Source organism: Lissotriton helveticus, chromosome 11, assembly GCF_964261635.1.
Source record: "Lissotriton helveticus chromosome 11, aLisHel1.1, whole genome shotgun sequence".
NCBI classification, from domain to species: Eukaryota; Metazoa; Chordata; class Amphibia; order Caudata; family Salamandridae; genus Lissotriton; species Lissotriton helveticus.
In genome coordinates, this window is record NC_136072.1 from 1,150,211,645 (window position 1) to 1,150,236,854 (window position 25,210).

General features: G+C 44.3%; 1 protein-coding gene across 1 annotated transcript in view; it reads left to right on the plus strand.

Annotated features, from left to right (window-relative positions):
* TXNRD2 (thioredoxin reductase 2) overlaps positions 1–25,210 on the plus strand; it is a 422,726-nt gene that overhangs the window by 92,838 nt on the left and 304,678 nt on the right. The window contains exons 4-5 of the mRNA XM_078667932.1: positions 11,840–11,984; positions 14,729–14,803. Of these exons, the coding sequence (XP_078524058.1) occupies positions 11,840–11,984; positions 14,729–14,803 (220 nt within the window). The remainder of the gene's footprint in view (positions 1–11,839; positions 11,985–14,728; positions 14,804–25,210) is intronic.

The following is a 25,210-nucleotide window of genomic DNA, read 5'->3' on the forward strand; positions in this document are numbered from 1 at the left end:
CCCTCACCCATCCATCCATCATCCATCCATCCCTTCACCCAATCCATCCCCTCACCAATCCATCCACTCTTTCCACCCATCCATCCAACCATTCACCCCTTCACCCAAGCTATCCTCCCACTCATCCATCCACTCCTCCACTCATCCATCCACTCTTCCACCCATCCATCTATTCACTCATCCATCCAACCACCCACCCTCTCACCCATCCAGCCATCCCCCCACCCACTCATCCATCCACCCATCCATCCCGCTCTCCACCCTCCCCCCACTCATGCATGCACTCTCTGACCCATCCATCTCCATGCTCCTCTCCTCACCCATCCATGCACACACCTGCCCATCCACTCTGCCAATCATTCATCCATGTCCTCACTCATCCATCCATCCATCCTCCCCCTCTCTCTCTCTCCATTCCCCCCTCACCCAGCCACCCATCCCTCCATCCACCTACTCATCCATCCACTCATCCACACATGAATCCATCCATTGACCACTCATCCACCCCTTTACTCCTCCATCCATCCCCCGTCCATCCACCCTCCTCAATCACCCATCCATCCCCACATCCACCCCTTCACTCATCCATCCATTCATTCATTCACCCCTTCACCCATCAATACATCAATCCACCCATCACCTCTCTCATCCATCCACCCACTGACTCGTCCACCATCCACCCCCCCATCGATCCATCCACCATTTCACTGATCCATCCACCCCTCCACCCATCCATCTACCCTTCCAACCATACACACATCCATCCACTCCCATCCATCCCTCCACTCATGCATCCCTCCACTCATGCATCCATCCTCTCTCCCACCATCCATTCACCCCTTCACTCACCATCCATCCACCCCTTCACCCATCCATGTTTATGTTTATGTTTTTTGCAATTTTTTTATAGCGCACAACTACCCGGAGGTGTCTCGGCGCTCAGTATACAGAATGATAGCTATGGCAGAAATTTAACGTGAGAAAAGCCAGGTTTTTAGTTTCTTCCTAAAGCTGATGAGTGTAGGGGCCGTTTTGATGTAAAGGGGGAGTGTGTTCCAGAGTTTAGCTGTAGAAATCGTGAAACATCTGTCACCCCAGTTAGCTCTTTTAGTTCGTGGAACTTTGAGCAGCTGGGCAGAGGAAGAACGAAGCGTTCTTGAATTTTCAAGCGGGCAGAGGGCGTCTTTGAGAAACTGTGGGCCTAAGTTGTTGATGGATTTATAGGCGATGCACAGTGCCTTAAATTTTGTACGGCTCTTGACTGCCGGCCAGTGCAGTTGTTGAATGTAAGGGTAGATCGAGGAGAACTTGGGGATGCCCAGTAAGATTCTGGCTGAGGCATTCTCAACTAGCTGCAGCCTGTTAAGGACTTTTTCCTGGGCGTTCAGAAGAAGGGCATTGCAATAGTCTGTTTTAGAAAAGACCAAAGTGCTGATTAAGGTTTTGCCAGCTGAAGTGGGAAGATAGGGTTGAAGTTTTTTGATCCTTTTCAGGATGAAAAAGGATGAGGAAACCACAGAGTTGACATGATGATGGAAGGTCATTTTATTGTCAAACGTAACTCCAAGGTTACGAACCTTAGTGACAGGTACTGGTGGGGCTCCCATCTTAGTTGGCCACCATTGGGGGGACCAAGTAGGTTCCAGTTTCCCGAATGTCATCACCTCTGTTTTGTCAGAGTTCAGTTTGAGACAGTTTGATGACATCCAGGAACTGATTGCCAGCATTCCTTCTTGAAAGTTGGCAGCAACTGATGCGCCATCGTTGTGCACCGATAGCACCAATTGGGTGTCGTCGGCGTAGGTCGTGAGGGCGATGCCGTAGGTTTTTATCACCCTTGCTAAGTCCGCAACATAAATATTAAACAGTGTCGGACTTAGCGAGGATCCCTGCGGGACTCCGCAGGGAAGGGTGAAGGTAAGGGAGGTGAAATATCCCATTTTTACTGTCTGTGAGCGGTCCGTTAAGAAGGAGGCGAGAAGCTCTTTGGCCTTGTTGTGGATGCCTATTGCGAGACACGGTCGATCAGGGTGGCATGATCGACCGTGTCGAAGGCTGCGGAGAGATCTAGCAGTATTAATACTGCCGCTCCTCCTTTGTCCAATGTCATCCTTATTTCGTCTGCCGCTTTTAGTAAGGCAGTTTCGGTTTCGTGACCCTGTCTAAACCCAAATTGGATTTCATCCAGTAGGTTGTTTTTATCTATGAATTTGGAAAGTTGTATATTCATAGTTTTCTCGAATATCTTTGCAGGGAAAGGAAGACATGCAATGGGTCGATAGCTGGCTGGGAGGAGGGGATCGAGTGTGTTTTTTTTTTTTAGAAGTGGCTTAATGATAGCCTCTTTCCAAACTGAGGGATATAAGCCAGTGCTGAACATAGCATTGCAGATGTTCGTCAATGCGGGGGAAATGGCTTCTGGGATGAGATTGAGAGTGGCAGGGGGACAAGGATCTAAGGGTGATCCTGATTTTGTACTAGAAATTAAGCGTCTGATTTGTTCCTCAGTGGTTGCTTCAAAATTCGAGAAGATAGGGGTATTAATGGGCGGCCGTTGGTTGGTGGTGGTAGTGGGAACAGAGTGGGTGAATGCTGAGAAAATAGAGGTAACCTTGTCTTCGAAGAACTCGGCAACAGAGTTACAGAGGGCTTGTGAAACGTCAGGACGAGGGGTAGGGGGGTTAGAAAGTTGAGTAACTACCTGGAACAATTGTCTTGCAGAGTTTTTTGCCTGATTGATTTGGGCGGTGTAATAATCGGTCTTTGCAGAGATAATAAGATATTTATATTTGGAGAGGGTGCTTTTGTATGGGATGTTATCAGTGGGGTTGTAGTAGCGGCGCCAATATCTTTCCAGATTTCTGCAGTGTTGTCTCTGAAGACGAAGGGATTCTGTGAACCAAGGGGCCGAGGGGAGCTTTCTGCTACGATGGGAGGTTTTTACGGGTGCTAGCACATGACAAGCCGTGTTTAGGCTGTTGAGATAGTTGGTGGAGGCTAGAGACGGATCCTGTTCAGTAGTGATGAGGCTGTCAGACAACATAGAAGCTAGGTGAGAAGTGTTGATATTTTTCCAGTCTCTGAAAGAGATAGGAGAAGATGATACGATAGAAGGAGGAATGGATTTAAGTTTAATGGAAAAGCAAACTACGGAGTGATCCGTCCAGATGAGAGGGATCACCTCTGAAACCGCAATGTGTGGATTACTAGTGAATATACCATCAAGGGTATGTCCGGCTTTATGGGTAGGCTGGTTGACAGTTTGCTGGAAGCTGGCTGCTAATAGATCGTTAATTAGCGCCGTGGTATCAGGGTCACAAATGGATTCAAGATGGAAATTAAAGTCTCCCAGTATGGTAAAGTGAGGAGCTCCAGCTGTGACCTCGATTAGGTTATTAAGATTGTTGAGGAATTTAGATCTAGTCCCAGGCGGGCGGTAGAGTAAAATGCCTACAAATGATCGTCAGAGAGACAGATGGAAAAGGACAAGGCCTCACAATCATAGTGTTTAAGATCAGTAATTTTAACTTTGAGGTGGTTCCTGTAAATAATGGCTACCCCTCCCCCCTTTCTTTTCATTCTATCTAGTCTGTATACACAGTAGTTTTCAGGGGTGGCTGTTTTAAAATCCGGGCCGGAAGAGTCATCACCCCAAGTCTCGGTAATAAAAAGGAGATCTAGATTGTGCGACTCAATGAATTCTGAAATTTCAGTTTTATGTTTCGGAACAGAGCGTGCATTAATAAGTGCAGCTAAGATTTGGAAGGGGGGATTGGCCAGGGGGGTAGGAGTAGTGCAGGTTGGGCACTTATAAGGACCTACCATAGGGTTGGTATGTAGTAGATACGGTAAGGAATGTGGCAGGGTTGCCGAAGACCTAAGATTTCGGAGTTGGTTGGAGGTGTATTTAAGTAAAGTCGGAGTTTGAGCGATGCATGGCTCAGCAGGGCCAAGGGGGGTAGCCCTGGGCCCGGACTCGGCGCGGACGAGCGCAGACGAGCTTGCCTTAAGCGCGCCTTCGGCGCGCAATCGTCGCGCCCGCTGCGCTTCCGATGGATGTACATGTTTTATGGGAGTGGAAAGTATGTTGGGAGGGGCGTGGCCAGCGCGAGTGGGCGTGTCTGATGGGTCGGGAATGGCGGCAAGAAACAACAAACACTCACCCGCTGCAGCGATTATTCGGCTGTGCGAGGGTGCTTTAGGTTGCAGTGTTATGTGCCCAAAAGATAGGTAAGTCTAAAAAACACAGTATCACAGATACATTTTAAAAAGATTCACTATCTACGCTCCCAGCTTTTCGCCTCAGGAGGATTCTGTAAGAGTGGCGCTTGTAGTCAGCACGCGTTTAAATAGCCTGGCGCAGGGGGCGTGGCCAGCGCGAGTGGGCGTGTCTGATGGGTCAGGAATGGCGGCAAGAAACAACAAACACTCACCCGTTGCAGCGATTATTCGGCTGTGCGAGGGTGCTTTAGGTTGCAGCGTTATGTGCCCAAAAGATAGGTAAGTCTAAAAAACACAGTATCACTGATACATTTTAAAGAGATTCACTATCTACGCTCCCGGCTTTTCGCCTCAGGAGGATTCTGTAAGAGTGGCGCTTGTAGTCAGCGTGCGTTTAAATAGCCTGGCACAGGGGGTGTGGCCAGCGCGAGTGGGCGTGTCTGATGGGTCGGGAATGGCGGCAAGAAACAACAAACACTCACCCGCTGCAGCGATTATTCGGCTGTGCGAGGGTGCTTTAGGTTGCAGCGTTATGTGCCCAAAAGATAGGTAAATCTAAAAAACACAGTATCACAGTATCCATCCATCCCCTCACTCATCCATCCATCCATCCCCTCACTCATCCATCCACCCCCCACCCATACATCCACCATGTCACCCACACATCCACCATTCCACCCATCACCCCACCCATACATCCACCACTCCACCCATACATATATTCACCCACATGGCACCAAAACGGACGTCTGGTGGCCGGCTCCACCCGACATCCCTCACACATTTGATGATTCAAATTTGAATCTGCAGACCAACATCCCTGAACACCAACACTTCGGTGCCCACACACAGATCCTCATGAGTTGAGGACCGCAGACCAGAGCCCACCGTCCCGATTCATGGCCCAAACCCGGATTGCAACCTCTCCCTCCCTTCACAAAATAACTGAAGGACTCCCGCCACCCCCCTCCCCTCCCCCTCACTCCCACCCCCCTTGAAAGTCTGGGCCCTGGGCCAGAGCCCACCTCGCCCGTGCCTCAAAACCTCTCCGGAAACCTTCTCTCCCTTCTGGGAAGAGCTCTTTGTAATAAGAGCCAAGGACTTGAATGGCTCTGGTGCAACTGCTTCTGTGGGTAGGTTGGTGGTACTGCTGCAACTGTGTCAGTGGGTAGGACGGTCGGTATTTCTATATATGGAGGACTGTGTCCTGGATTGCTACCTTAATAATGGTAAATCTTGCCATTTTGTGGGAAACCCTGGCATGATGATGCCCACCTGTGCCCACCTCTAGCCCTGCACAATTGTGGCAATGCTCTGTCATGAAATACTGAACCAGGGATAAGCAAGACAGAATCTATCGACTTGGGGCTACTTGAGAAGGAGCTCATGCTTTCATTGCCCAAACCTACTGTAATGTTCAGACCCACAGAGAGGAGAGTTGTCCGGTGTGTATTATATGATAGGTGCATGGGAGAGGGCCGGAAAATAGGTGACAGACATAGTGAGTGTGTGATGTATGGAAGAGATAAGAGGGAAGTGTACGTGGCCATATTTCATTCATGACACCCTCATTAAAGCCCTGGCTATTTAGCCAACAACATATTGAATGCTGAGATTCTTAAACCTATATTTCTAATAAGCAAAGTACAATACAATTATTATAATGCACAGAGATATAAGCTAAGAAGCCAGGACCGATAGAAGGTGTCACACTTGACAACAATGCGGAGTGAAGTGAAAGGGTGTTGTGCAAATGTAAGGAAAATAAAGGGACTGTGAGAGAGGTGTAGGAAGAGGTGAGTGTTCATCGTGAGAGAAAATTAGCTTAGAAAAGGAACGGTACACCTACGTGAAGGTTGCAGGTAGAAATAGTATTGGAAAATAGTTAAGATTCTTTGTTAAGCTTGCTGTGCCCAATAGTCAGGAGGCCCCACTAAATGTTATGCCCGGGTCCCATAAAAGCGTGAGACATTCCTGCCTAGAATTTTTTTTAGATGGGTGAGAAACAATTTAAAAATAAGTCCTGAAACCTGAATAACATTCTTATTTTAAAACATGAGGTAAACTGATTTTGTTAATTTCGTGCTACTTTAATAAAACCAACTGATTTATCCTCATATTTAACCGCATCATTTGTATTTGAACAGTGGAGAACGTTTGTTTTCTGTGTTTTGTGTTATGTCAATGGAGCAAAAATTGCATCATACCAGTTTGCTCCGTTTTGTGCTGGAGGATAAAGGTTTAGGGGCAGATTTACAAGCCCCTTGTGCCACTTTTGCGTCATTTTTCCCATGTTAAAATGACGCAAAAGTGGAGCAAGGGCCTTGTAAATAAGCCCCTTAGTTTGGAGCACATACGTTTTAGTCCATTACGTAAAACAAAGGTGGCAAATAATAGAGCAAACAGATTCATCCTGTATTCATACCACCACAATGATTTGCCCTGTATTTACTGAAGCGCAAAATATCTGTCATAAGGCCTATAATGGCTACAGTGTGTTAGAATACATTTAAGACACCGATCATACTCTTATGCAGAAAAGAAGCAGAATCGCCTGCCCACGTATTCGAAAATATTTTTTTTAATGCAGACTTCAAGTGCCTCAAAACCTCTCCGGAAAGCTTCTCTCCCTTCTGGGAAGAGCTAACTCTCCCAGGAGGGGGCCAATTCACGGAGTCGACAGCTTCAGCTGCAGTGGGAGGCAAGGGGTCTCCTCTGCTAAAACTGAAAGCGTGTCTGTTTGCTTTCGTTTTTGGCAGAGGAGACCCCCGCCTCGCACCGCAGCCGAAGCCATCAACTCCATGAACCAACCCCCTCCTGGGAGAATCACACAGACAAAGGAACGGGCACAAAGGGAAGATCGGAGTGGAGTGCGCGCCCCCCCTGGGATGGTGCCGCGCCACCCCAGGGGGGCACACCCCACAGATTGAAGAACCCTGCTTTACCCTCCAATGAAGGCCAGGGGCATTCTGGCCCTAGGCGGTTGCAGATCTCTTGGTCCAAAGGTGTACGCAGCCTCCCCGCCACATATGTGGTGAACTTCTCGGCCAGAGACGTCTCCATTGAGCAGGGATGCATGAGGGCCTCCGGGCCCAGCATGTCGGACTCTGTCCCGTCAGGGGTGCTTGCGGGGGGTACTGACCCCAAATGGGCATTCTTCAGCCTCCACGACTGCTCCTGATGGAAATCCTCATCGAATTTCACTGAGGATCCGTCAGAAGCAGGAGGGGAAATTTAGGGCATAGGGTGGTAACTGGGAGTTTTCGGCTGGTGGGGTGGGGAGCAAAGCATGGCCCAAGAAGGCTTTCTTGAATCTGGTAAAGGCATCCAGATGTACACCTGGTATGCAGGCGCTTGCGCAGGTTCTCCAGTTTCACAGGCAGCCCAGGAGGTAGAGGGCCAAAGGTCCGGGTAGGTTTTTCCACGAAGGGAGGGGTTGGAAGCACTTCTGTGCATAATCGAGTAATTTCCTCTCCTGAGGTGCTACCACGTCTGAGACCGACCTGTAGCTAGGGGTGTCCACTGCCTCAGAAAACACTACAGACACTGGGAAGTAGGCTACCTTCTCCTCGGCGGCGTAGGAGTCGTCGTACTGTTCCATCCCAAGCCAGATAATGGAGTAAGTAGCACCGTAGGAAAGCGTTGGTACAGAGGGCAAAAATGGACCGGGGGAACCCAGTTGAATAGGGGTAGCTAAGCTGTAATTTTGACAGACACAAGCCTCCAAAACCGCCTTTTTTTGGGACTGGCCAATAACCACAGTCTGGGTTAGTGTTCTGTAATGCAGAAGCACTGCTGTATGTATTTATGCTGGTATACAGACCCCTGGGGGTGTTCAGGTCGGAAATATGTCAAATTACAGACGCTTGCGAGCGTTCAGACTCCAGTCCATGTGGGTGCACCTAAGAAAACGCACCCACAATCAGGGAAGCAATCGGCTATGTCCGCCTTGAAGCTGCCAAAAGCATCGCCCATACGCGCATCATGGAAGAGAAAGCTCTTGCATTGACAAAACTTGGGCGAAGGCACGTCCCCAAGCGGTCGTAGGACCGCAGCAGGTTAGCCCTCATGGCTCCACACAGTCAATGAATACGAAATGAGCGGCTGCGAAAGGAGCGACTGAGCGTTCCTGTGGCCGCTGTGTTACAAAAGCACCGAATATGCAGTATACAAACAGTGTGACAGCTCAAATACGGCAAAGTCAAAGAAATACAACTGTGGACAAAACAAAGCGAGGACTGAGGTCCCTGATTTATCTTTCGGCTGCAGCAGCGAAAAACAAGCATTGGCATAGCCAATAGGTCTCGCCTTTGGGACCTTATAAGTGTTTAGCCATGCAACAGTTAATGTTGTTGCACCAAGGATATTGTGCTGCATAACTAAATACTTATAAGGTCAAAAAAGTGAGACCTATTGGCTATGCCAATGCTTGTTTAGGTTGATCGCATAATGTCTGGCGACAACTATTCTGTCCAGCCAGACCTTAAAGCAGGTTTGGATGAAGTTGAGTTGATGAAGGGGTGTGGGGGCTCGTAGAGGGCACCAATTGTTTGTCCACTTAGGGCACTATTGGAAGAAATGCTTGCCCTACACCCTTAACTATGTTAAAATGCACTCTGATGAAATAAGTAAACCAGAATACCTTTATCTCAATTTTTTCCATGCTTCCAATATCTTTGGGTGCAAAGTTTGTCAAAGGAAAGTGATAAAGCGTGGCCTGTCACAACGTAACCATTCACGAATCCAATGCAGCCATTTTTGAGCCTCCACCCCTATGGATCAGCGGAGTAAAATGTTTCTATTCCCGCCACTGTGCTGTAAGAACTATAACACATGAGGAGTCTTCAATGCAATGAAATGTTTGCAGCCCGCGGACGCTGCAGGGGTTAACAAGCCGATCCCGACAGCTCCTAGAGACCTGCGCTGGTGGAAAGTGCCGCCCATTGTTCCACGGTGACACCGGGCCCAAGAGGGGCGAAGTGTTTCCAGCAGGTTTGTGCTGCAGACAGCGCGCCGTTGCTTCTCCCACAGGGAAGGAAGGTGCAGCAGAAAGGCAGCAGATACAACCTCAAAGCAAACAATTGTGGCGACTTCCATATCCTCGCAGACAAGCGTTAATGGCGACTGAACTTTCAGAAGAGAATGAGTATTGAGCCCGTTTTCCAAAGCGGCAAATGTGCCTTTAGTTGAATTCAGAGAAACAAAAGGCATTTTTTAACGAATGTAAAGTCACGTTTTCTATTGAAGAAACAGCAATTTTCGCTACAGTGTAATGTTATTTTAATTATCGGTTAACCGCAGCACCCACAAACGCACGAGCGCGTGGTTCCCCGGTCAATGGCTGGAGGGACTTTGTCCCGTTTCTCACCCTGGGAACTGACAGGGGTTCCCCCTAGAAAAAATATTTTACCAACGGTTAACAAGCAATGCTCGCAGAAAGCCTCGTGCCAGCTCCTGGGGTCGAGCGGTGGCTGCGCGTGAGCACGCCGCCATGCAAGCGTAGGGACAAAAAATGCGCTTGCATGTGCACAAAGATGGCGTCGGGCTGTCCACCTGAGCGTGCATTTTTTTGTCCCTACACATGCATGCTTAGCTTTGCAGATGGCGAGAGCAGCCATCTTTGTCCTTTTGGATGCATGTGCATTCAGCTTTGGCTGAATCGATTCCAAAAGGTTCTCTCCATGGCGACGCAGCGCATGCGCTGCTTTCGCCAGGCGAGACCTAAAAAAGGATGATTACAGGCAGATGGGGGCTCTTAAGGGTCAGGCTGAGCCCGGATTGGACAATTGTTTCTGTTGTGTTCTTGTACTGATTTGCACATGAATGTTGGGAAATGAGGTTGCTATGATTACTGAATGTCTGCTATTGAAATAAATGGAGAACGTCTGGCATAATACTCGCCTCCGGGTCCTGACATCGAACTGAACCAATGGTTTTCCCCATGACACTGTAAAGGTGTGAACGTTGGACAAGAAAGAAACAGGTCAGGGAGAGCATACATGCTTTGAATTTTAGTGTTTGAGGAGTCTTCTAAGATTACCGGTGGGGAACCTGGAAAACACACTGATATATCCATCTTGAAATCAAGCTATATGGTATCACTTGAAGTACAGATGCCCAGAGTCCTACTGTAGAAACATAATGCAAAGACCCAATTCCTTGAAAAAGACTGTCATGCGGCAGAAAAAGCAGACTAGTCTCAAGATGGATGGACTCAATTACAACAACTATGAACAAGCCACTGAGAAGTTTAAGGCTCAAATAGAAGAGCGCCTTCTGGAGCCAATCTCTCTCTATGGTCGCCAGGAGCCATCATCTATTCATTGACGCCCAACAAGCAAGAAATCCTAGAATGAAAAGCAATAACCTGTTCTGAAAGATCTCCTCACACATGGACATGAAAATCTTGAGATCTCAGTGCTTTTTATTCATACTTCGCACAGACTTTGTGATTTGACTCTTCGTTTGATTGCTAAATGCTGGGTTTTAGATGGCGAGTGACAAATATACCTCAAAAAGTTAAATTTTGTATTTTAAAGTATCTTATTACTTTCAATGCCTCAAATATTTATATATTCATTTTTTTCTTTTCTCCTGTCGCTCTCCCGCTTTTTTCTGTCCAATTAAGTTATCCTTTCTTTGCTTCTTTTTCCTTCATTATTTTCAGCATTTTTGTTTTTTTACTGTTTTCTTTTTTTAAATATGTTGTCCTTAAAAGATAAATGCCACTCTTACTTTTGGACCCATTGTGTTGTTCCTCTTTACGGCGAGAGGGTGCTTGCCTGGTCCCTTCTCTCTGTAGTCTGTCGTTTGCAACAGAAGTCACACATCTTTTCTGTTATTGTTTATTCTATTACTTTTTAAAGAATTTTCAGAATTCTAATATTTCGAAGTAATGAGCATTGCGATTTTTATTTTTAATTTTAAGTGTCTCTTGAAATTTTTTAATTTCAAATTTACAGTATGGAATTCTTTAAATAATTCCGAAGATGCCACTAACAATAAACATTTTTGTATAGAATAGAGTACTACGTTAGTTGCTGTTTTTAAGAGCTGTTAATATTAGATATAACAATTCTCTCCGTTTAATGGAACTTCCATTAGCAATATCAGATGGTTGAAGGCGGAGTGGACCCTTCCTAGCTTCGAGCCTGAGACCTGCACTTTGTACCAGCTGCAGGCTCTCACCTAGGAGCATATATTGATGCTGTTTCTCGCCATTTTGTAATCTCAGGTGAGGTTAGATGTATCAGTAGAGTGAAATACACAAGTCATTCAACTGACTACTTCTGTGATCTTTAGATAATGTGACCAATGGAGCCCACAGTTGAAATTTAGATTACCTCCTGTTTGTTCCTTTGATCTATGTGTCCAAGGCAGAAATGGGGGTCTGAGAGATGGCGCCCAACTGAGCAGACCTGATGAGAGGGAAGGCACATAGCAGGTGGTTTGAGGGGTAGGGTTCATGACGTTTAACCTGAAGGACTGTAACAGTTTAAAGTCCTAGTGAATTGAGATTCTGCAAGAATTGCTCCTCTCCATGTGTGAGATGGCTGTAATTGACACTTGATACCGTATTATGTGATGTTATTCCTTATCTTTTTACATCTTTTTGTAGGTACTAAATGGGGACTGGGTGGCACATGCGTGAATGTAGGTTGCATTCCGAAGAAGCTGATCCATCAGGCAGCACTTTTTGGGGGTGCGCTCAAAGATGCTGCTCACTATGGCTGGAATGTCCCCCATCCTGTTCACCATGACTGGTAAGGAGTGCCTCCTTCTCTGGCTGCTTTGTGCTCTAGTCCATTGCCTTTGGATTTTCTGCTGTTGCACCCATCAACCCTGCAGTCTTTCATGGCCATATTACCATATTAGATGAACAATATGATGGTGCTTGCTGTCTGCACCCTGTCTATCAGGAAATGCAACGATTTGAGTATTCAAATGTTTATTTCAGGATTAAAAAACTCATAAAACATACATTATCACAAGAACAATACAGATAACATCACTTAAAATCGGAAACATTAGTTAAAAGTAGTCCATATATTGTACAGTATACAAATCCAATTTTAGCATGTCATATATAAAGATTCAGAATGTAAAGTGCATCATACATTAGCAGCAAGTAAAATAATTAAAAGAGAAAAAAGAAATTCGCAAAAAGGTTGAAATTAATTAAAATTGTTATATTTAAAAAATTGCAACCTGCATGAATGCAAACCCAACCTGAGGTCTTGGAACATAAGAAAACAGCATTTTATTTTTATCTTTCATACAGACCGAGCGTAAGTAAATAGGTCAAAGAGCTTTATACCTGTTGAATGCATCACGAATCTGTGGGAAGGGCATTGTCCGTCTGTACCATAAACTTCATTTAGACTTGCTCACTCAATCCCCAGAATGAGAGGGCAGATTGTCTGTCTGTCTCTTCCTTCAAATTATCCTCTGAGGGAAATGCATTTTTGTGTCCAAGCTCTGCCACCGTGGAATAATTTATGCATCAAGAACCGTACCCAACGTTCAGTGGACCTGTAAATACAGTCTTGTTCCCCTAACTCCACTTGTCCTTGGTCTGTCACACACTACTCTATATACATGTATTCACCAAGTAGTTCATTGAGTCTTAAGATCACTAAATATATGTTCGATCTAAAAATAGTGAACATTTGAGGGTGGTAAGATGCACACCCATGTACTCTTTCTTTTTCAAGTTTGACCGCTTCAGAATTGTAAGGGCGTGCATGTTAGATCCACGCTCTGCCCCATTGCGCTTTCAATATGAACCGACACGAAAGAACCACATTTTTGGTTCCAACTCCAGCTGCACAGCCATGTCCTAAACTGAATGAATCTAATAAATCGAATTAATCTATTTTATGTTTAACCCTTATTTTACTCCCTATTGTTTTACATTTTTTTCGAAAAAAATGATGTTTTTCCTGCCAAGTTTACACATTGAATTCATTCAACATTAAGTTTTTTAACCAAATTAGGAATGTTATATCTATGCTGATTGTGGTGTTTTTTAATTTTGTCGATACCCCTGACGAAAGGAACATATCCCAAAATGCATTGGGTAATTTCAATAAAGTTGTGACATGCGGAAACATTCACTTCTCCTGTGTTTACGTCAACACTTTCATCTGACAGATGAATGAGTAAAACAAATTGAAGAAACTTGAAAAAGACGTAAAACAATACAGAGTAAAATAAGGGTAAAACATAAAATAGATAGGTTCGATTTATTCAGTTTAGGACATGGCTGGGCAGCTGGAGTTGGAACCAAAAATGTGGTCTGTCAATCTAAAAATAGGGCATAGTTATGCACACTTGGGTGAGGACATTATGGGCTACCGGTCTCCGCTCTCCCCAATCATAGGTCCACCTCGCTGCTTCAAAGATCCAACTTCTTACATTATCCACTTTACTACATCCCTAATGCAAATTGGAAGGTAGCCCTGAAAAGTGACAGCTGTATTTGCAAATGGCATATGTCGAAGTGCTCAAAAATGTTGTTTTGCTTGGCAGAGGGCAAGCAGGGATATTGAAAAGCACTGACTGAGATTTATAATCGAGCCCATCTCCCTGGCCCAAGAGGTGGCTCTTGCTGTTTCCTCTGAGGGCAGAGCAAGAGACCGGGACAAAGGACCTTTGCTTGATCACTACAAGAGGTGGAGTTTGTAGCGGATCTGGCCCTACAGCTTGTGGGATGCTAACACACGCCCTGTGAATAATAAAGTTATATATGCTTCCAATTTCTCCACCCTTTTGACATTTATAGAGATCAAAGAACCTCGCCTTTCGTTTGAGATCATTGAATTGTGAAAATGAGCATCTTTACAGCTATGACTGTTGAATGTACTGCTGCCCTTTCAAGAATGGAGTGCTACAGCTATCACTTAGATCAAATTCTCTGCAGTAGTTGTTGGTTCAGTACACCATCCATGGGCCTGCGCATCTCAAGTCTGCAGACCAAGCCACAGTGCGGGCCAACGCATGTTAAACACCTTGCTCAACTTGAGGCTAGCAGACCTCTCTAACTCAATCTCCCTGCATGTCACCATGAAAGGTGATTGAGCAATGGTGGAGCCAGCCACGCGCCTCGTACATGGTCTTTTCTTGCGTGGCGCACCAGTTGACTCCACCACTGCAGGATTTGCAACAGATTAACACCGCCACACGACTTGCAATGACCTAACACCACTGCAGGTTTCTTAGTGGATTAATACAAATGATGTGCTGATAGCAGACTACTGTCACAACAGGGTACACAGTGGACTATGCACCCAAGAGTTCACAGTGCACTAACACCACTGCTGTGTTCAAAGTTGAATAATGCCCTGTAGAGCTCTTAACAAATTGGACATCACCATAGAGTTTACAACAGATTAAAACTACCAGAGACTAACACTACAGCAGACAAACACTTGCACTAAATATAAAAAGATTCGTACTGTGCAGCTTGTCGTTTTACATCCTAACAGTAATTTTAATTTCTCCAAAGGTCTAAAATGGCGAAAGCGGTCCAACATTACGTTAAATCTCTGAACTGGGGACATCGAGTGCAACTGCAGGACAAGTAAGTGAAAAGCCTTTCAATACTGTTGGTTTGCTGCTGCTTGTCTGCTTAATGTGATTTTATGCATAACTAGCAGGAGCAGCAATATTAGTTTGAAACCCGAGGTAGTACTCGAGTCCTTGTTGTTGCACTATGACTTCTGGTATATATAAAAATACATGGCTGTGATCAAAGTGCCTGAAACTTACAATGTTGAAGATGCCCACTGGAGACTCAAACAATGCCCAAGTGTTGATGGAGGTTGTCTGTAATGTTTTGTGACTGCTAAAGAGCAGGCATGTCTAAGTAGAGAGATGTGTACGTTTCTGCTTAATGGACTTCCCCATTACAGCACACTGTCAGCAAATGTTAGAAAGCACTCGGAGAAAAAAAATAGGTTTTAGCAAAGGAGGATTCAGAAAGTGTACTGGGCATGGGTCTTAATCCAAAGTATAGCAGAAGAAGAGGTGGTGATATACAGGATGATATACATGTATATGCAGCCTGTGGAGCACAGGTGACGGTGCCTGCCCTCTTTTCTCATGTCTCCTGGCTCCATTTCGACTGTCTCCTGCGTTACCTTAATAGGGGTGTTGCAGCATACCTTGGTTTCTGCTGCATCATAGGCATTCAAACTCTAAGTATCATGCTTGAGATGTATGGCGCATGCTGGTTGAGTGTGCCTGTATACAAAAGCAAGTCCACAATTATCTCAGCCTGTTATCCTTCTGCAACTAAGTTCGCTCATTACGTACCACTAGAGATTACCTACAGAGAAAGAATTTGCCTTGATTTTCATTAACAATGTTTTCTGTTTACATGGAAATAGTGTCTGATAAAGGAAGATTTTGGCATTAACTCTCCAGTTACTACATTTTCAGCTAGCTCTCTATTTTGCTAATAATCCTCAAATGGATGGGCAGGCAAAACAGGTTAATGAGACATTTGAGCAGTACTTTCTATGTTCTACTCATGATCAATCAGAATTGTTGCTAGAATATCTTGCTGTGACGCAATGTGCATATAAAATCTGAATATTCATCATTGAATTCAAGTCCTTTGTATACTACTTTTGATTTTCATCCATGGAACATGACTCAAACCTATGATAGACACATACTAGAAGCTTCTGATTATGTAAAACATGAATCCAAGATATACAGAAACAAACACAACAATATTTATTAAATAGTCAAGGCCAATACATGACAACCTAATAAAAGTGACGCAGAACAAAACAGGTCCTGTGGAAGTTTTCTGTATTAAGCACGCCTCTGAATATAGCAGCTGTTTATGACTGCACTATAGATTGCAGAGGAGTCCCCTTAACACTAAGCGCTTCATAACTGAATCGTCTAACAACCAATAGAAAGCTCTATGTATGCAGCATTTCCAGATGTTTTCTCCAGTCTTCCGATCTGGTATTCTGATTTCTCCAGCTTTTGTTGGTGCTTTGCTTCTGTCTTCTCTCTAGTTGTTTCTCCATTTCCTTCTGCTCTTTCCTTGTTGTTTTCTGCTTTCCTATTCTCAGTAACTATCTTTCTTTGCTTTTTATCAACTTTGCTACTAGTCCGTCAGTGTCATCCATAGTGGTAAAGTTTCACAAACTTTGGAATGAGTGCTGCTATCCATATTGGTACAGTTTCCAAAAATAAGTGCTGCAATAGGCTAGCTATCTTTAGGTGCAAGATCATACCCTTGCTCCCCCAAACCTCGAGATAAGTGGCAGTTCAATCCCTTGTCCTCTCTTTTGGACTATGGTAATTCCCCGCACCTGGGGTCCCCTAAAGAGGTATTCGGAAATTGCAGGTTGTGCAAAATGTGCCCGTATGCACACTGCTTGGACCACCCCCACCCGATCACATTCAGTTAGACAGGGACTGAGAGATCTCTACTGGCTTCCTATTGCACAAAGAGTGGAATTTAAATCATTATGCATTGCTCACCAGGCTTTGCAAGGCCATAGCCTGCCTAACCTACACCAATTTCTGACCCCCTATACCCCAAATAAGTCACTTTGGCCCTTGAACCTATCCCTGGCTACCAACCAGGTAGCCAATTTTAATGTAGCAAAGCTCTGGAACACCCTTGGCCGTAAGAGTCACAGAAAATGAGATCCGCTTTCGGAAAGCAATAAAAACTTAGCTCTTCCAATAAGTGAGTTCTTCTCGTTCTGTTATGATGCTTCCTCTTGTCCAGCTCTGGGAGGCCTCCGGGTTGCCATGCTCTCTGCAAGTGATAAAAATATAAATAAATTGGTCTGGCTCGAACTTCAAGCTATTGTATCATATTGACAGCCTACACCCTGAGACTCTGCTGGCAGTTCTCACCCAAAGACAGTGCCTTTCATGGTGTTACATTCACAAGGCATAAAATGTCTATCGATGAAGGCTGCCATCCCACATCAGTCTCAAAGTTTGACAAATGTGCACCGAAGACAAATAAGAAAATCATAAGGATACCACATTGGGCTCATTTGCGGATAATAAGATAATTCACTAGGAAGTAAGTGCCATTGAATTTATTTTAATCAATTCTACCCTTTAATGCAAATAAAAAATGTTTTCTTTCTTTGCTTTCCAGCATAATATGTTCCTTATAATTAACTCAAGGCACTTTGAGTGTAACCTTTACTCTTTATCAGGAATATTTATGGAAATATATTTTTTCAAATGTAATACGAAAAGGTAAATTATAATCCATACCATTACTTCAACATTTATTACAAAATTACTGCCCCATAAAAAAAATATATAGTAAGCTTTCTTATTTAGGTCAAAAGCTTTTACAGTTTCTTTTTAATGAAGCAACATCTCTGACTGGCAAACTTCATTGTCACTATTACTTGTCTTTTGTGGTGTTTTTGTCCAGCAGTTATTACTTGTCTTTGGCCTCCTCAAAAGACCATACCAAGAACAAAACCCTCAGACAGGACACAACCCTCTCCATATGTTGTTCACACGATTCCAATCGCAAACTCAAAGAAAAGGAAACATTTTTCACTTTATCATTCATTCTACAGTTTTAAAGCGAAATATTTGATCCATCAGCGTTCTTGTTTCAACAAACAATTAGTGATATTGCCTTGTCTGGACATTTTATCAATGATCTCGAATTTGAAATAGTAATTGAGATTTGTGATGAAGGAAGTGTTTTGCAAATTACATTGGCTTTCAGCTATCTTTGTCACGTTTGTGTGATCTGTTATTTGTGTCTGCAATTTCCATCCAGTAAGACCCTCGTAAACTGTTCTCATAGATATTTAGTACCATTTCCGAGATTTTGTGAATTACGTTTCAAAATGTTACACTAGAGTATTCCCGTTTATTGAGTGTAGCGTTTCAAATGCTTTGCTCGCGCTAATTCAAGTGCTGCAGCAGCAAGAACTTTCCTTTTTAGGAGTTATGAACGCTTTTGCAATATCCCCCTTTTGTGTAGAACTCCGCCTTCACTATTTATGAATGTTTTCTAGCATATAAGCACAATCAGGTTTTTTTGTTTACCATGGGTTTGTTTTCTGGACTGCTTCTTGAAACATATTTTGGATATCTTCTTTGAACATCTCATTCGATGTTGGTCTTCTCACTCTCAACAAATGACAACACGCTTGGAATATACAAAGGGTCTGAAGAGGAATTAAATATGGATTTGTTTTGAACTGTATAGACTTCAGAGATGTGAGTGTAGTACTTGAGCCAGAAGACATAGCCTTTATCTAATCTCTTACACCATCAAAGCACGCACTCACATGCAACTGCATGCTTCAGTGCACAGGAGTAGTCAAGTGTGTTTGTTTACATATTGGTGCATTATCCAAGTGGATGGTAGGGGCAGTGATAAGTGATACTGGTGGTGTGACCTGAGTGGAGCTGAAATGTATCAAGGTGTGTGTAGTGTGTAGAAGTGGTAAGGTAGTGCATAAGCCATGGGCACACAATGGCTTAGTAACTGTCAGTCATGCAACGTTGCATGACACTGTGCCTTACTTGACTTGTTTTTGAGGAGAGCATCTGTCTCGCCACACAACGCACACCTCAAGACATAGTGGCATTGGCTTCTCCTACTGAGGTCACTTTTTCTACCTGTGGTGGCGTTTTCTCTTGCTGCTGTTTGTTGCATGGTTGAAGTAAGAATCCCTTACAGCTGTGCCTTGCTGCCAGGCTGCTTTAGTATGGCAGTCATAGGCTCCGCATGGGACCCAGGCCCTAAGCCATCATCAGGGGATGGAACCCAGCATCTGCAGCCTCCTGAGCATCTGTGTTCGGCTGATCATTGTCCATAATTCTCCGGAGGGCCACCAACACCACAGTCCTTACATGCCATAGCATTCAGAAGCAGACCTCTCTTGCTGCCTCTTACTGGAAATAGGTATCCGGCTCCAGCAATGCAGCCAGGCTGCCCATTACTGTTTGCATCTGAGGCCCAGCACCCCTAGTTGCTACAAAAGACTGACTGTGTTACTGAACGTTGCAGAGGATGGTGACTTAGCGTATGTGGCACCTGTGTACGCAGACTCACAGATTGTGGTGCAAATGGTGCTGTAAGGAGTGCCCTCAACAAAGACAATGGAACACTGTTCAGTGGTGCCATCAGTTGTTGCACAAGCATAGTTGGTTTCAGCTCCAAAGCCTATGCCAGCTTTGGGCATTAGAAGCCAAAGGCAGGGTATATGGCTAGTAGAGGGTTGCATGTGTTTCTAGGACTGGTTATTTGGGTTTAGCGACTGGATCACATCCGCAGCCACATGACAGTACGCAACCTTCTCCTGTTGCTGCCAGCTGGGGATGTCGGCTACTCCCTTAGATTCATAATCTGACAGTAACTCCCAACCCTCAGCGGTGGGTGATGCGTGGGTGTCGGAACACACCTCCACTGGAGCTGAATGGGAAACGTGCTGGAACAGTCTTTACACACACAAAAGTATGCGTGTTCATATAATGCAGCGCATATGTGCTATTTCTTCACTCACAGAGTGCCAAACCCACAGACTGGACAGCTGAAATGATTTATCTGACATATATTGAATTTATGGTGGTTGCAACTCGACCGCATGAAAGTATGAAGCTATGTCTAGTTTTTATTGGTCTTAAGCGAAGCATTGTCTGTATGTATGATCCTGACTTCCTGGTCTCACATATTTTGTTGGTGGCTGTCACTCCTAAATTCACAGGCTTATTTTCAAATGCAGTTTGTTTAAATAAGGATACCAGTGTTTTGATGTTTAAAAAGTTTGCATTAAATTCTTGTAATCGCGATTAGTAGGAGTGAAGCTATCGTGCATAGTGATTTTACTGTCATTGACGGGTTGCTCCCACATGGATTCAATAGACCATTGGCCTGAGTGAAATTGGCAGCGCTTGGGTTTTGTTGTGAGCAGGAAGTAAGCTGAGGAATATATAACCTTGTCATTTACAGGCTTGTTGTGTGTCCAGGAACACACTGAAGAGCAGGTTGGCTGTAAATTTTGTTTGCTCGAGGAGTGGACCTGGGAAACTACTTCTCTCCGAAACCGTCCACTACTGTAAACTTATTAATATGCAGAACAAGGTTGGATATTGCGTTCTCGAAATGGGGCTGGCATGAGCATTCCCCGTCACCTACCAGAGAGGGAATCTTTAATCAGAAATAACATAGGGTAACTATCCCAGAGGGGCTGTGGGTGTCGTGTCCTACATAGGGGTTGTCCCACACCCCAGGATGCATACGAGACCCCAGCTGCTTCTTTTTGCTCCATCAATGTGATGCTGCTGGTGTGTCAACCTTGGGTCACAGCTCCCCTACACCGCTTTTGACGACTGGCCCTGTCCACAGCTTCCGACACCCTAACGGAGACCTGCCTCTATATTGTGTTGATCTCTGGAGTCTTTCGGGAGGGGGTAGTGGAAGCCGCAGGATGGATAAGGGGATGAATGATGGTTTTGTTTCTTTGCTTGTTGTTCGAATTGTTTCAACAGACATGTTTTGTGTTTATTATTATTGGTCCCCGCTGCTCGTCTCATCGGTTATGTTCTGCTCTTTATTGTTCCTGCCACGTTGATTTATGTCCTTTTCTTTGACTAAATGCCCTAAGGCCTTCCCAGCGAATGCTGGATTTCATTCTTTCTCTTACTGTACGAACAACAGTGTTGATTTTTTTATGTTTGTATCCATACAAATCTGTTTAGAAAAAAACAAGCATTTTCAATGCAATAGGTCTCACATTTGTTGAAGTTAGAGCTGTTAGCGTTGAAAATAAGAATGTTTTTTACTTTTGTTTTTTATTGGCAGTGGAGTTACTATATGTGTACAGCATTATTGCCATTGGTATAAAAAAGAAAAAACATTGTCATTTTCAACGCCAACAGCTCCAAATTTAACGAATGTGAGACCAATTGAATTGGAAATGCAGTTGGTCTCGCATTAGTTGGAATTGGATTTATTGGCATTCTAAATGGCAATGTTTTTTACCTAGCCATGTTGCAGGGTGCATACCATATGTGGCCTAAAGAGGGACCTCTTGGTCACATCTGGTACTGCACCCTGCAGAAGATAGGATAAATTCACCCTACCCATAATGCATTCATGTAAGACAGTACCAGTACATTCAGATAGCTATGTCCTTTTATACAATCAATAGATTTGAAATGTGACTAAATATTAGATATCTTAATTCCGAATTAGGTTGTACTCAGTGTGGAGCTAATGAAGGGAAATGTATAGAAGGTCTCATATAAATGTGAGATGTGCTAGTTAGTAACTACTGCCAGTCTTCTTTAGTAATAGTGCTCTGAGGCAGTAATTAAAGCCTGGGGAGTAAAAACACATGTAACGGGGTGTACTCATGGGGGTCACAAGAAGAGACAAGACAGTACCAAGGAGGTACTACTAAGCCTATTGACCAATGGAAAGCCGCCATATACAAAGGACAGAGACAGAAGCCAATTAAAAAGATAGGTGGAAAGTTGGAGGAGGACTATGCCCATATTCAGAATACAACGTATCTCGAAGAGATAGTCCAAGCGTCGCCTAGGCGAGACCTACAAACGAGATCCCTGCAGTTTCATTTGAAATACCATAGCACGAGCTCCTGACAGTCCTTTTAACTTTTTGCACATTTCATTTTGCATTCCGTAAATAGCGATTTCTTAGGAATTGCTATTTAGGAAATGCATAATGGAAGTTTCGTACATGTGGCCCCAAGTCCTGCGACTCTCTGCCCGACCATTGACAGGCAACTGTCAGCCTCCTCTATGCCCTCTGGGGACCTCATGAATCCAGGCACTCGCCCGGGGTGCTGCTTGCCTTCAATTGACAGGTTCAGAGCGGGTGCACCCGCCTAGGTTACATGTAGGACCAGGGGCCTCTCTCTGGACAGCCGGACTCCTGTGAAGCTCTGAATTACAAAGGTGACCCTGGTGAATCTCTGCATGCCTTCCATCCCCAGGTTCACATGTGCACCCGCCTAGGTTACATGTCGAACCAGGGGCCTCTCTCTGGACAGCCGGACTCCTGTAAAGCTCTGAATTACAAAGGTGACCCTGGTGAATCTCTGCATGCCTTCCATCCCCAGGTTCACATGTGCACCCGCCTAGGTTACATGTCGAACCAGGGGCCTCTCTCTGGACAGCCGGACTCCTGTAAAGCTCTGAATTACAAAGGTGACCCTGGTGAATCTCTGCATGCCTTCCATCCCCAGGTTCACATGTGCACCCACCTAGGTTACATGTGGGACTGGGGTTTGTTGTATTCTCTTCACTTATGTTATGCTGTATCACTTTAAGTTCAACATTCCATTTCCTTGATGTCATTATTCACTGTGTTCTTCCCAGTCAGTTAGCTCTCTGCTTTCTGATGGGATCACCAGCTTTTCTCTGTAGTGCATAATAAATGCTTTATAATCTTTCATGATCTCTCCCTCATCATTTACATCACATGGCGACGATGGGCAGAGAAGCTAAACAACTACAGAGGGAGTGAAACTCTACTGGTGAGAAAAGAACCACGCGAAAATCTTATTTGTTGTAGACTGAAGAGAAATTCAAATTAAAGAAGAGAAATTCAGATTGAAGAAGAGAAATTCAGATTGAAGAAGAAAACCCATTCTGGAAGAAACCAAGAATAACCAAGATACTAAAGTAATAATTTACAGCTACTAGAATTTCAAGTAACCTGTAACCGTTGGAACCCTACTCCTCACAGCCTGAAACAAAGAACTACATCTCTGTGTGCAAACCCTGATTTCACAATTCAAGTGCAAGCCAACTCGACTAAACTAAAGAAACTAAAGAAGTCATCACCCTGCTTAAACACGCGGTGAGTGCATCAGTAAGACTTTGTTTAAGCTAATCTGTTCGTCAAATGAGTAAACCTCTATTTTTATTTAAATCACCGATCGATCGTTCGCTTGTGATCGATTTTTGGGACTTTGTATTTGTGGTAAACTTGACTCAGGAACTCGTCGCATTCTTCTAACAAGCGCAGAGCATTTTTCGAAAATCTGCACAAGCGCCAAGCATTTTTTGAAACCTGCACGAGCAGGTCAACACGAGCTGCATTGTCAAGACTTACTGCACAACGTTCTTCTTTGCCGGACGGACCACGTCACAAGAAGGAAGCCCCAAGCTGTGCTGAACAGAATCGTTATCAGAGCTTTCACCACGTCACAGGAAGGTGAGCAAGCGCAAAGCGCCAGGCAACGTCAATAGAACAAGCGGAAGCGGAGATGACGCAATGACGCTACGCATCCAGACGCCATCTTGAATCCATCGCTGGTTACCTAGCAACGCCGGTAACACGCTCTGAGACAACGCTAGCGCTAACGCTGACTACACTTTCAAAGGGATTACCGCGTTTTAAGTCAGCGCTACACGCCCTCAACGCTCTGCGTTACTCTGTGCTTCCAGATTGAATACATAACTGCACCAGTTCAACTGAAGGTGAAACGGTAAGCAGTGCCTAGCGCAAGTGACTAATGCAATTGACATTTTGTTTGTTCTCAAAAGATAAGAGGCACAAAGATTAAAGTATAATTGATATCATTATTAAGACGCCGTGAGGAGCAATCCAGTAGAACTACTGTTATCTTGAGGCTGTGTCCATATTTATATTATAGTGCACACAAGAGAAGGTACTACCAATTAAAGTAAAATGGAGAATATAAATGTTATAGCACCTCCCATGTTTCTACAAACAACAGGGGATCCACCCATTGAGTGGGATGAATGGATAGACATTTTTGAGAACTACTTAGAAGCACTTGATGGAAAGGATTTTAGTACAATCAGAAAAAAAGCCTTGTTGTTAAGCGCTCTAGGCAAAGAAGGCCAACGTTCCTTTAAATATCTTCCAGTAGGATTAAATCAAGATGGGAGAGCAATAACCAATGTTTATTCTGAAGCAAAAGCTCGCATGAAGAAGCAGTATGCAAAGGAAGTGAATATTGTTATGGCCAGGCATAAATTCTACACTCAACCCCAGAGGAACGAAGAATCAGTAGACCAATTTGTAGCTAGGTTACGAGAACTGTCCATCAAATGTAGTTTCGGAGAGATAAGAGATGAAATGATACGTGACCAACTGATAGTGCAATGTCGTAACAAAAAGATGCAAGAAAAACTGTGGGCAGCAAAAAATCCGACCCTACAAATGGCCATTGATATAGCGAAAGTAGTCGAAGAATCGAATGCATGTATGAGAGAGATGGAGAAGAGAGGTAATGGAAAGGAAAATGTTCAAGGGGATGATGTTTCTTGTGTAGAACAAGATGAAGTTGCCGCTGTGAACATGAAAAGTGTAGATTTGAGCGAAAGAGGTCCAAAGAAATACAACAATGGGTTTCCAGGAAGTGACAGGAACAGATATCAAGGAAGGATGTGTAGTAGGTGTGGGAGCACTTTTCATAACTCAGATTTTAGGAAATGCTTTGCTATTGACAAGGTCTGTAGGAAGTGTGGGAGGAAGGGACATTTCTCCAAGATGTGCAGGGGAGGTAATGCAAATAAAGTAGCTGTTGTAGAAAACAGGGAAATAGTGAAAGACGTTATTGGTGTTGAAGGTACCAACAAAATTTTGTGCTTGGGTGAGGATGGTGTCAGCGAAAATGAACCCGGTAGAAGGTTCAGACCCAAAGCTCAATTCCTTATCAATGAGATCGAGACCCAGCTGATGGTCGATCCAGGATCATTGTAGACTATCATTCCAAAGGATATGTATTTAGAAAATTGGAAAAATGTGCAACTATTACCCAGTGATATTAGTCCCTGTGGTTACCAAGGTGAGAGTATAGATGTAATTGGGTTCATGGTATGTGTAATATCATTTAAAGATCGTTCCGTCAAAGGGAAGGTGTATGTGTCCAGATCAGGCCCAGCAATTTTGGGATGGGGGCAACAGTATGACCTTGGTATAATCATCAATCCCAGGGCAACACAACAGGTAATGGTTGTTGAT